The 12,497-nt window shown below is 36.4% G+C and overlaps 1 protein-coding gene across 1 annotated transcript in view; it reads left to right on the forward strand.

Moving 5' to 3' along the window:
- Nucleotides 1-4,805: 4,805 nt before the first annotated feature.
- Nucleotides 4,806-12,497, forward strand: part of LOC104461235 (dedicator of cytokinesis protein 4-like) — a gene marked incomplete at both ends in the record, with an annotated part of 49,768 nt that continues 42,076 nt past the window's right edge. The window contains one exon of the mRNA XM_010072746.1: nucleotides 4,806-4,931. Within this exon, the coding sequence (XP_010071048.1) occupies nucleotides 4,806-4,931 (126 nt within the window). The remainder of the gene's footprint in view (nucleotides 4,932-12,497) is intronic.

Raw genomic sequence — 12,497 nt, forward strand, 5'->3', positions numbered from 1 at the left:
TTTTTTTTCTAGAGCTGATAGTTTTACTGTCTAGTACATGAAATGAGATGAGAAAGAACTGATGTTGACGTACATCATCAGAGTGGAATAAATGAGAACTAAAGGATATTACTTTTGTTAGATGACAAAAAAGATATTAATGTTTCCTTTCTTCTCCATTGAGATAGCTGTGATCACTTGTAAATTGAGTTCAGTGGCTTTCTGACCATTATGGTATGCTAAATTCTGATGACATTTTTGGTGAGGAAGGTGGTGTCTTTCAACTAATCGGTTCCTCTTGATTCCACTTTGTTTTGCAGTGTGTCTGAGGGAGTCCCTCTTCACTTCCATTGAATGTGCAATCTTCTGAAAATCTGAATTGCTCTGTGACCAATCAGTATGTTTTAAATTATGTTAGTTAAGTTTAATTGATAGGTAGCTTGATTTGTAATACAAACTTTTGACAAACTTTAGTCCCTTTTAAAATGTGAATTATTCCATCTTTTAGAAGTACCTCTTCCCCATGACTTTTATTTCAGATACATGGTTCCTCAATCATGGGTGTCTAGTTTCTTTGGAAAGTGTTTTGTATATTTATAGACGTGTAAATATGGGATTGCTGTGGCTTTTAACTGGGCATAAGCTTTGTGTTTATCTGACAACACAGTCCTAATTATCTGTCTGGCTTTGGCTGGATTTGTCTTAGCCTTCCTGGAGATTTGTTCTGAATTGTAAATGCATTTATCTAATGACAAAATAATAAATTGTGTCTACTTTATTTTAGGTCTTGCTTTGCTTTGTTACAACTGTGTGGTGTAACCTACTTTGGTATATAAGTTTTGTATTTAGCAGATACTTATAATGTGTAGTTACTCTTTGTAGAGTTAGCTGTCTATAACCCTGGACTAAAATGGAACATAGAAGAGTAAAGACATGTGACCACAACTGAGGCCTTGAAAGTACCGGCATGGGATGATGCTAGAGGCCCCAGATCTATGAACATCTCACCAGTGGCCAAATACTGGTCATCAGATAGTGTGACCTTGAGAGCACAATAAAACCAGTTTTAGGGGAAACAAAGAGAACAAAGAACATATATGTGGCATATATAAAACACATCATATGCGATGAACAAAGATGTAATGTGGATTTGCAGATCAGTGAAAAAATAACAAGGTATGAAGCACATTAACAAACATAAAAATTACTGCCAGAGGAGCCTAGGGAGAGAGGAGGAAGAAGCAGGCAACATCCTATTCCTCATGGCAAATGACTTGGGATGCTGATAACTGTCATCATACACCATCTTCCCAGGTTGAAACCATTGACCTTTAAGTCCCCAGAGGGTTAGTGGGAGGGTGACCAAGGGGTAGACATGGGAAAGGTTGTGTATATGTGTGTAATTTTAACAGTATTTTGTTTGGAGGGTGTTAGTATCATTGTAAATGGACTAATAATGACTCTGATTAGACTGTTATAACTTCCATTAGGACTAAAAGTAAGTTCTTGGCTTTTCATATACAGTGTGTTCCCTCTGACCATCACAAGATCCTGAGTGTAACAAATCAGTGGGACTTCAAGCAGCCTATTCTGTAACTTGGGTATCACACCTCAGTAACAGTGTGCATCTTCTGATTTTAGGTCCTTAATGCAGGGAGGTCTAGTTTCCTTGCAAAATTAGTGGAGATTTGAGAGAGCAATCAGAACACTTAACTGAGGACTGCCTTCTATTCGGTGGTTATATGAAGTCCTTATGCTCTGAACTTTAGCATTTTAACCAGGTTTATCTGATCTTCTGCTTCCCTTCTTGTCAGTACCCTTTTCATCTGGATCCTCAGAGGCAAGATTGTTAGCTTGAAACCTTGGTTTTCAGAGGTTCTTCAGACTTCCTTCCCTGTGCATCTTTGCTCTGTTTCCATTCCGGTTTAGTTTCACTCTTTCTGATTGTAATGGAGTGTTTACACTGTATAACATTTTAAAGTAACTTTGCTATCTTTAATCCAGTGCTCTTCATTATTCTGAAGAGTTGGGGGATGCATGTGATTTATATTCCAAAGATATATTTAAACTATAGGTAAAATGACTACACCATGTGTAGTGTGTTCACTCAGAGGTTTTCTTGATGCTTTTGGATATAAAAAGATGACTCTTAATTTTCTAACAATGAATGCTGTGAAATGTCGAGCTCTAATACCTTTCTCACCTTGCATAAGCAAGTACTTCAAATCCTTGACAGGCAGCTTATTTCTCAAGTTAAAACTGTTTTGCCATAAATGAGGTTTTTTGACACTTTGCGCATTTTTGAGCTGAATAAAATTCTTCAAGGAAATCTGAGAAATTTACACACAAAGAAAACAGTAGTACTAATTGGGTTTGAAGTCTTCAACCTTTTGTTTAGAAAACGCAATAGCTTTACTCAACACCAGGCAGTGTACAGTGTCTGATAAACGCTGTTGTGGTTGATGTGATCTGGAGCAATGGCAAATGGGGTTTTTTAAGGTTTCCAAGGAAACCATGCAATAACGGCATATGAAGATATGAATATACATATGTATGTATACCAATTTCTTAAAATATTTAAAAAAACCCCAAGATTGGAGGTGGGCCAAATATCCATATTTGTAAGTGAGCTTTACCCAGCCTAACTCTTCCCATCTTGCAATGAAAAACTTTTCACCTGCTCTAACAGAGTTTGGATTTTGCCTGTATTATGTCTGACCAACATCCTGTAACCATCAGCTGGCCCCAGTGTGGTTTGTTTTCTTGTCTACACCAATAATAATTGTCACTACTTCCTAAAATGTAACTGGATAACCACAGAACAAATTCTCATTACCAAAATAATTAGGGTCCATGACATTAAATACTGTCCTTAAAATAGAATAGACTTCACTGAATGTTTTTCCTTGTAAGATTTGTTTGTGTACTCAGTTGGAGATGTATAGGTGAGCTGTTTTTCATAAGAGAATGGAAGTCTGGTCAGATTATCATCTTCTCTGGGGTTGCCAAAATGATAAAATATAAGTGTAGCTAAGAGGAAAAAGATAAAAGTTGTCAAGCTAATAAGATCTCTGCTCTCTTTAGTCAGTAGCCTGGACTGGCAGCGCTTAGTAGAGGTTTTTCAAGCCCTGATTTAAAACCCATCAAATTTCAAGTAAATTTATTCTGTTAAATGGTAGCATAGTTGTAAGGGAAGTTTCTTTCCCTTTCAGTTTCCCTGAACCTTTTTGTTCAGTCTCAGCATACATGTAATTTACTTAAGTTTAATCTAAAGCTAATTATGACTCTGTTTATCTCCAGTTGTTCAGTGTATGCGAAGAGTTTGCTCTTATCTTCTCCTTGAACTGTATGTTGACACGTGATATGCCGTAGTAATGTTGAAGGTCAGGGAAGATTAATCTTTACAAGCTGTATCATCCTGACACTTGCCTCAATGATTGTATTTGATGTAAACAAAAGGCATGCCTGTTGTTTTTGTTAATCTCAGCTGTAATAAAGTATACTGCTTACGATTTATTTGTATACTGCAGATATAGTAGACGAAGTTGTTCTTCCTTGGTTCTAGAGGAATAAATACTGGAAAATTATTATATGGACACACTTGAATTTTGCATGTCTTCTAGCAAACATAAGGAAAAGCATGCTTGATTAAATCTGATGAATGTTGAAGAAAGTTGTACCTTCAGCCATTATGAAATCACTGTGCCTAAGTAAAAAATATTGATTATGCTATATTGGTTTATTAGAGTTTGTTTCTTCAGATTTTAGATTAATAACCTGTGAAACTTTGTATCAGTTTAAATGATGCATTGTAATGAGACTTCCATGTTTCTTCCATAGATAAGGGTTGTGATGGTTTTGACTAGGATAGAGTTAATTTTCTTCATAGTAGCTAGTATGAGGCTATGTTTTGGATTTGTGCTGAGAGCAATGTTGATAACACACTGATGTTTTAGTTGTTGCCAAGCAATGCTTACATTAAGCCAAGGACTTCTTCAGCTTCTCACATTGCCCCTGCCCTCTCAGCTTCTTCTCTACAAGAAGAGGGGAGGAGGCACAACCCCAAACTGGCCAAAGGGGATATTCCATACCATATTCCATACCAAGCTAAGGGAGTTGGTGGAGGGGTGCGATAGCTGTTTGGGGACTGTCTGGGTGTCATTTGACAGGTGGTGAGCAGTTGTATCACTTGTTTTTCATGGGTTTTGTTTCCATTGTTTTCCTTTTCATTACAATTTAATAGTAGCAGTACTAGTAGCATTTTTTTTTTGAGTCATTAAACTGTTCTTATCTCAATCCACGAGTTTTCTTACTTTTTTCTTCCAGTTCTCCCCCCCATCACATGGCAGGGGGGCAGTGAACAAGTTGCTGTGTGGTGCTTAGGTGCCAGGTGGAATTAAACCACAACAGGGACCATTGAGTTTGCACCTTTTCTTCCATACCAATTAAGGCAGCATTGTGTTGAAGGATGTGAAAAATTGAAATGGTAGCAAATATTACTGATTGACATTTCTCTAAATTGACATTTTTCTAATTCTTTTTCCAGTTAGGACCTCAGTCCATCCCAATTGAGATAATTTTGATCTGACGTGTCATCATAGTTCAGTTACACATCGATAATAATTTGCTAATGCATTTTGATGGGTAGTTGTTTTCAAGTCTTTGTTGATTTCTGGATGTGATTTGGTATCATTGAATTTCCTCTGAATTTTGTGAGTTCTCAGGAATGCATATATTCTTGCAAGTATATATAATTTTTAGGAAGTAGTGATGACCGTGATCTGTTTGAATGTCTTATTTTTTCTTGTCTTTCTGTTCATTTTCAGGTCTGGCAGTTTCTCTTCAGTTGCTTCATGGAGACATAGAACAAATTAGGAGAGAGTATACATCCATGTTTACCAACGGAGTATCCATAACACGGAAACTAGGTTTTTCCAATATTATAATGCCTGGTACGTTAAAAGGAAAAACACTCTTATTAAGCAGCAGAAGAAAGAACTAATGAGAAATTACTTAGTTTTCAGCTGTTTTACAAATAAATACTGTATTCTAAATCTTCTTAAACTTTTCCAGAGACTTTTATGTTAGTGTTTTTCAGTTAGGCATAAGAAAACTCTGTCCCAGTGGCCCCATTGAATTATACATTGTGTAGTTGCTATGTCAATGTCTAAAGGGCATATAGCCATAGCAGCCTTTTCTGAGAGATGGAATCCCACTTTAGAAGTGAAGATGACTGAATGCAAGACTGCTGAGCTCTGTGCAGAGAAAGAGATATCCAGCAGAACATTATGTTCTTAGGAGCTAGTAGCTTTCTAAATAAGGATTCACAGAATTTCACTAACACTGTACAAATTATGGTTTCACCAGGTTTGTGTCTCAAACACTGGAAATGAAGATACTGGGAATGGATAAGAATAGAGATATAGACACTTTATTTTGATTTTGTTGTATGACAAAATATGCAAATACTTAAGCAGAGGCTAAGGAAGGTAGAAAGATTATGTCAATATGAATATGAAGAAGCAAATATAGGAAGAAGATTGCAGTAGAGTTCCATCTCTGAAATGAATTTTTTAAAAAGTTTAATGAGTCACTGAAAATTATAAGGCAAATGTCTCTTTAAAGGAAAAGTATACTTGCAAGCAGACTAGTTTGGCATGATTATGGTGTTGTGTTGTTGCCGAGAAATGTTGCGGGGAGGAGCTCACATCTTAGTTTCAGCTGAGTCCACACACAATGTCTTTCTCAAATGCAAATCATCCTCATGACTTGCTGATTTTTAATAGAGACTACCTTCTTATAAAAATCTGTCTTTGCATTCCAGTGTACCTAAATCAGAAGTAAACGAAGGTTCTGAGACAAGAATAAATAAGCTTCAATATTTCACTGATCAAGGAGGTCTTACAGAGGCATTTAAAACTCAGTAATGAGACTCAGCTTTAACTATGGGTACATATTTCTCTTGAACTTCTGCCTGAGAAACTTGACAACTGAGAATTCACTCTTGTGTTCTTACTGCCAATTAAACATCTGTCCTTCTGCATCCTTGTTCAGTACTATTAATCACTTAACACATGCACAGAAGGCAAGTTAATAGAACAGTTTTAGTGTTGTTATGAAAATACTCTGCTGGTGTGCCCGCAGTATTTAGAACAATAAAATGCATGAGTCAGGTGCCCTTTAATTTAGAGATAGATTGTATAGGTATGTTTAATGGAAGCATTCAGTTGAAATCTTGTGACTTATTAGGTAGGGTTCATTTGTTATATTACTGCTGGATTTGTAATTTGAATCAAATGAGTATTGTAGATAATATGGCTGATAACATTGGAAGGCAGTTTTACTGAGCACACTAACTCCCATTGAGAAACCTTTCTCCATTTATCTATGATTTAGTGACCTTCTAGTCTGTGTTATCAAATTTTCTAAGTTCTATAAATAGCTCTCATGTCCCCTGTCTTTCCAGTTGTGAAATAATGTAATGTACTAACCTGTGAAAAACATGTTACAGCAGAGTACTGTGTAATCAGCTGCTGGAGGGGTTTCTCAATTCAGTTTCAAAGAATTGTGCAGGTTCAGTTTGTCCCTTTTTTATTTCAAAAAATAATATATTGGATCTGGTGTGCTGCGTTCTCGGTCCATATCTATGCCTACCTCAGTTTAGGAAATGTACACCTTATATTCTGTATTTACTGGCACAGAAGAAATTTCTCCTAAAGAGGTGTAATCATCTCACTCTTGCAATGACGAGTTCCAGAGGCTACCCAGAGCAGTATGCCTTAGGCTCTGAAATGCCTGCAGGAACTTAGCCTTTGAAATGCTTTTTTTCTTTTAAAGCTCCCCTTTCATTTTGTTTCTCTTCTAGAGTATTTTTTCAGAGATAAATTAGATGACTTATTCTTTTGCCACTGGAAATGGTCGTTAATTAGATCTTATTTTATGTTTTTGTAGAAAGTAAGTATGTTGCTGTGGCTAATTAGCACTTATGTGAGGGTTCTGAACCAGACTCTCTTGAATTATTCAGTAAGAAATACTTCATGCTGCTGAACTACAGTATCTCTTCTATAAATGCCATATTTTAAGTCTGTCTGCTATTCTGGTGTATTTAAACTCTCTCTGACCTTCCTTTCTTGTCATATCAATCCTTTTCTTTTTGGAAGTTTTACCGTTAAAAGTAACTAAGATCAGCATACATGCTAAATGAGAATTTTGTTGACAATAATAGTGCATGTTTTTATGTAGCAATGCTTTTTAGGTCACTGGAGCCTGACAGGGTGAAGCCACAGAATGCTCTTTCCAGGACCCTTGGAATTTTTTAATGAAGAACACCAAGTGTTTCAGGAAATGAAGTAGATGGCTAGAAAAAAAAGCATACATGATTCTAAAAGGCTGTGAAATAAGTTATTAACTTTATTCTAGCTGACAGAAGGAAAGGCAGTGAAAGTTTTATCTTCTGTGTCTAATTAACATGCATTTTCTAGATTTAACTGGGATTTAAGGGCAGGCTCTATGCAACCACTAGTTAAACTCCTTTCTGGCATCCTAGTGTGGCAGTCTGCAGATGTACAAGCCGATACTCTTGGAGAGCTTTTTACAGCGTTGAAGGACAAGTGTGCTTACACCCTGAATTTCTGTGTTCACAGTTTTCTGAAATGACAGACAACCACATCATTACTTAGTATATACAATTTAGCATTTAATATTTACAAATATACTGTACATTTTGAGCAGTGCTTTAAGTTAGATTAATGTGCATAATAGGTGATGGAATATGAAAGCCCTTTTGTATTTTTCTCTACATACTTTTGCCAGCTTTTTTGCTGTTTCCTGTAGTGCACTCTTATGGAATCTGTTTCCAAATTTTACTTGATAGCATCTGTATCAGTGTATAACTTCAGTGCTGCATATGCTCATGTGTTCTAGCACATATGCACGTACATATTCTTTTCTCATCTTTATGGAAGATATCTAATTCCATAAAAAAGCCTGATCATTAGTGTGTGTTGTCTAGGGTGTTTAGAATTGGAATAAACCCTAGCACAGCTGTTTGTCTAAATTAGGACTTCCTGAAGGAGCCATAGCAACCTGCTGGACTGCCAGTTGTAAAAAGATTCTAAACTGTCATGTGGTAAGCATCCACATAGTTACACATCTTCCTTTCTTGTGCTTATCAAACCAGAACTGCATCTGCTTTACTTTTTTTAAGCTATACTGTTCTTAATAGTTCTAATTCTGTTACTGGTAATAGTTGCCTTGACTGCTTGGTATATTCAAACCCAAAACCCGCTCAGTGTGAGCCACAAGCACATAAGGTAAAGTAATCTCATGTCTTTCTGTAGAATCCTTATTTCACTAAGCAATTCAGTTAGGTCCAACCCTTACTTGCTGGAATTTTACCTGTAAGTTTACTCTGTGTAGCTTCCTCTATAATATCAAACATAATTCTTATTTAAAACAGCCGTAGATATGATTTTGAAAGGCTCTGTGTCTTATAGAGGAAAGCAGCTTGCCTCCAAATGTCTTAGTCCATAAAATGTACTGCAATGTATAAACGATTGGCTGGTTGGCTGACATCTCAGCAGATTTTAATAGATGGGTATCACTTAGCTGTAGACAACCTTTTTCCGCTAATGATCTGACCTGGTGGCGTACCAGTGCTGAGAACTGACCACCACTTGCTCTGAGTTAAGATCACAATTTGTATTTCTTCTTGTCCATCCAAATTATTAAACTCTTATGATATCAGAAGAGGTTAAAGAATTGCAGTGGTATTACATTGACCATTGTTTTCATTGTACATAAGCTTAGAGGGTCTATAATACTGATATCTGTAGCTGAGCTAGTCAGTCCTAACCACAAAGTTCTTGTCTTGAAATCCTTCAGTCTGAATATTTTGGCCCTCTTCTAATCCTGTGATATAATTTCATAAATAACATAGCTAAAGATTCTACATGAAGCTGCAGTATTAATTTCAGTAATGGAATTTTCATACTTTCAGACTTATTTGTCAAACAATGAAAGTCGCATTTTGCTTCTTAGTGTTCTGTCTTTTTTTTTTTTTTTCAATTTCTGCTCATTCGGCAGACATAATGAGCTGCCCAGGATATTGCAGTGCTTTTAAGTTTCCTATATTAAGCTTTTATATGCTTGATTTAGGAAAAATAACTTAGGTTTTTTACCATCACATCTGCATTGCTTTGCATTTGTCAACTTTTAACTTTGTTAGAAGTCCTTTAGCTATGCAGTTAAATCTCATCAGAATCCTTTCTTTGAAAGCTATTGGATATACTCATTACTCCTTCATCTGGATTTTTAAAAGGTCTTTTATTCTTTTCATGTGCAAACACATGCTCTCCAATCTTCCTTACTTTATCTTTTCATAAGGTTTTAAAATGAAACTACAAGTAGAATCTTTGTCTTTTTATACAAATGATCTCACAAAATGCTATTCCTGTGATAACATGTATTTTTCAATTATGTGATTTTGACTAGAAGCATATTCCCTCTTTCAAAGCTTAGAATAAGAGTCTGGAGAGCAAAAATGTAAAGAAAGCTATGGAATCTGTTCTCTTCATCATGGTAAGTGTCTGTATCTGTCATTGTGCTTGGACATGGTGAAGAGCTGTTGATTCTAGGAAAAGAAATGTATGTCTGACACATTTAAGCATTTTTCTCCCACAAGCAGTGGTATGAATTTTTCCATTTTTCTTTATCCTGTATGGAGTATGAGCAGCCTAAATTTAACACCTGCCATTGTTTGCTATTCTGATTTACAAGAATCCAGAAATATGTGTTTTTAATTACTGAAAGTAATTTTGCCTGGATGTATTAGTCACACAAAATATGTTTAAGAAATATTGTGGATTAAAGACATTCTGAATTTTGACCTTTCACAAAGCTGTAGTACTCTATGGGGAATATCCTCTGCTCTCCAAATCCTATTTCAATACTTTTTTAAAGCTTTGATTCTGTCTACCAATGGAATGTTTTCTGGAGAAAACAAAGATATTAATACATGACTACATACTTGGTTAGGCAAGTGCAAGGAACTTGTATATTGTTTTCCTTCTCCTTCCCATCTCCTCTATCTTTTTTTCTTGGTTCATTAGGAACTGAAGAGAAAAAAAACAAAAAAAACTATGGAAAAGTAAGAAAAGCTAGAATTTAATTGGTCTTCCCTTGATTTAAAGTCTCTGGAAGTCGTGAATGGGGAAAAGGGTCTTCTGCAGCTTGTAGTATTTGGAAGAGTAAGCTGGCTTTCTTTTGAGCATACAATAATTAGCAGTGATGCATGGGAAGTGTATATAAGGATAGTTATGGCTTGGAAGTCTTTCTTCAATAAACCAGGTAAGGAGCACTAGCAAACTAACAAGTGAATGCTTTAGCTCAAAAAATCGTCTATCAACATTCTGCTGGCAGTATTTTTTAATATATATTGTAGCTATACAAAATCAACAGGTCAAAGTTTTATGTTGTAAAACAAGTTGTTTAGAACGAGCTTTTTTATCTCATTGTTAAAAGGAAGAGCAAAAAAAAAAAGTCAGAGAGCAGTTGGGTCTCACATGGTGGATCTACAATCCCTTTGAAATCTGAAAGTATTACAGTTTGAGAATCCCTCATAAAGGGCATTTAATTTGCTTAATCAGCTGTTTTCTGATTAATGTTTCTTGGGGCTTGTTGAGAGTTTCTGTAATAAAGCTGAAAATGCAGATAATGTTCTGTTGAAACTGAGAAAAAGAATCTGTATTCATCTTTGCCTTTGATTTAAATGCCAGAGCTTACTTAATCCAAGTAATCTTGCACTTGTCTTTTATCTTCTAGTTTTGCTTGTTATTGTCAGTATATCAGCATGGATAGTAACATTGTAGAACATCCTAGCTTGCTAAAAGGCATAGCATAGATCGACTTAAAGAGTAGGAGGCAAAGTGGACTAAGGGTTCCCAGCCCTCCTCTCAAATTAAAATCACCTTCTACATGTTTTTTTGAGATCCTCCCACTGACAGGAGATACACAGCTCTTGTCTCGTCCAACAAAGTGTTCTAAGGAGATTTTCTCTAAAATATTTTGCATACACAAGATTTACATCCTGTATAACACCATTTTGTCCATGCCACATCCAGAGGTTTTCACTCCCTACCACTGACATTGTTTTAAAAGCCATTCAAGTCATGTTTAGGATATAAAACAAAGCAAGTCATTAACTTTTATTTTACAGTGATGTAAATTAACAGGAACTTTCTCTAAACAAAATAATGTTTTCTGCTCCTTTTCAGTTCATGGTTCTAAAAGACCTATAATTCTGAGCAAAGCTTTCAAAAAAACAGTTCCTAACAAAAGCTCCTAGTGAGTTCTATGAAATTATTTTTAAATTAGTGGCTGCTGTCAGGACAGTTTAGATTTGCACACTGAAAGCAATAACTATCAGAGTTGCTGTCTTATTTGGATACAATCATGCTGTGTTTTGTTACAGTACTAAATAATCACTTTGATCTTTGACAGCTGTCTTCAGCCTGAAAACCTTGTTCCATGTTAATATACTACAAGAAATTCTACAGTTCTAAATGTGGTTGGAGTATGAGAAAAGTCTTGTTGTTATATCTGCGTTGCAGTTGTAACCCACAGCTTCCTAAGTTTAAGAAGAGTTTTGTGATGAGGGATCATTGCTTTGACACTTAGTTTAGGTGTAAATATTTCTAGAAAAATAAAAGAGCAAACAATGCATTCATACAAATTATACAAATTCTGATGGTTGTCCTGATCTGACCTTCTCCTTACTAGTGATTACCTGTGTTACTGCTGTCACCTGTGGTTCAGTGGGAGCATGCAAGCATCTGTGAGCTGGGGGCAGTTTGCACGTAGGTCCCATAGCTGGGGGTACACCCTGTGAGAAGCACCAGACCGGTGCTTGTACACCAGTCCTGAATAGTGATGATGCAGCCTGCTGTCTGTGAAGGAAGGGGAGCCTGCAGAGCTGTCCCATAATGAAACTGCGCACTGGAGATAATAGGACCCCTGAGAATGCCTTGCAGTCTTCAACCTGCAAATTACTCCTGGCTCTTTTCCCTTTACTGGTTCTTTAAAATTTGTGTTTTATAGTTGGCAGGTTTAGGAAGGCTGACCTCCATTAGCAGCATGTCCTCCAGCAGTCTTTCTTGCAATTGTTTTCGGACTTTAATTGGCCTTTCCTCCTGTTCCTTATTATTGCCTCTTTCATGTAATTGATGCTGATCGAGTCTCTGTCCTCTGCTTCCATTCAGCCCTTGGACACTTGATTGCTAGATGGATTGAAGTCATGAAGCTTATTCTGTTTCTTAGGTCAGAAGCCTTGAGCTGTAATGTGCCTGGTTAGCACCTACATCTGGGGCAAGAAGGGTTTGGAGTTTTTCCTCTCTCAAGATAGATAGTGCTTTCAAGATATTTTTGCCAGGTCAAAGCTGAAATGTATTGGCAGGACCAAATGAAGAGGCAGGTACTGCGAAAGGTGTTCTGTACACATTTTGATTTAGCAACCCAGACAT

The sequence above is a fragment of the Pterocles gutturalis genome, unplaced genomic scaffold (genome assembly GCF_000699245.1).
Source record: "Pterocles gutturalis isolate BGI_N339 unplaced genomic scaffold, ASM69924v1 scaffold28372, whole genome shotgun sequence".
Classification (NCBI taxonomy): domain Eukaryota; kingdom Metazoa; phylum Chordata; class Aves; order Pterocliformes; family Pteroclidae; genus Pterocles; species Pterocles gutturalis.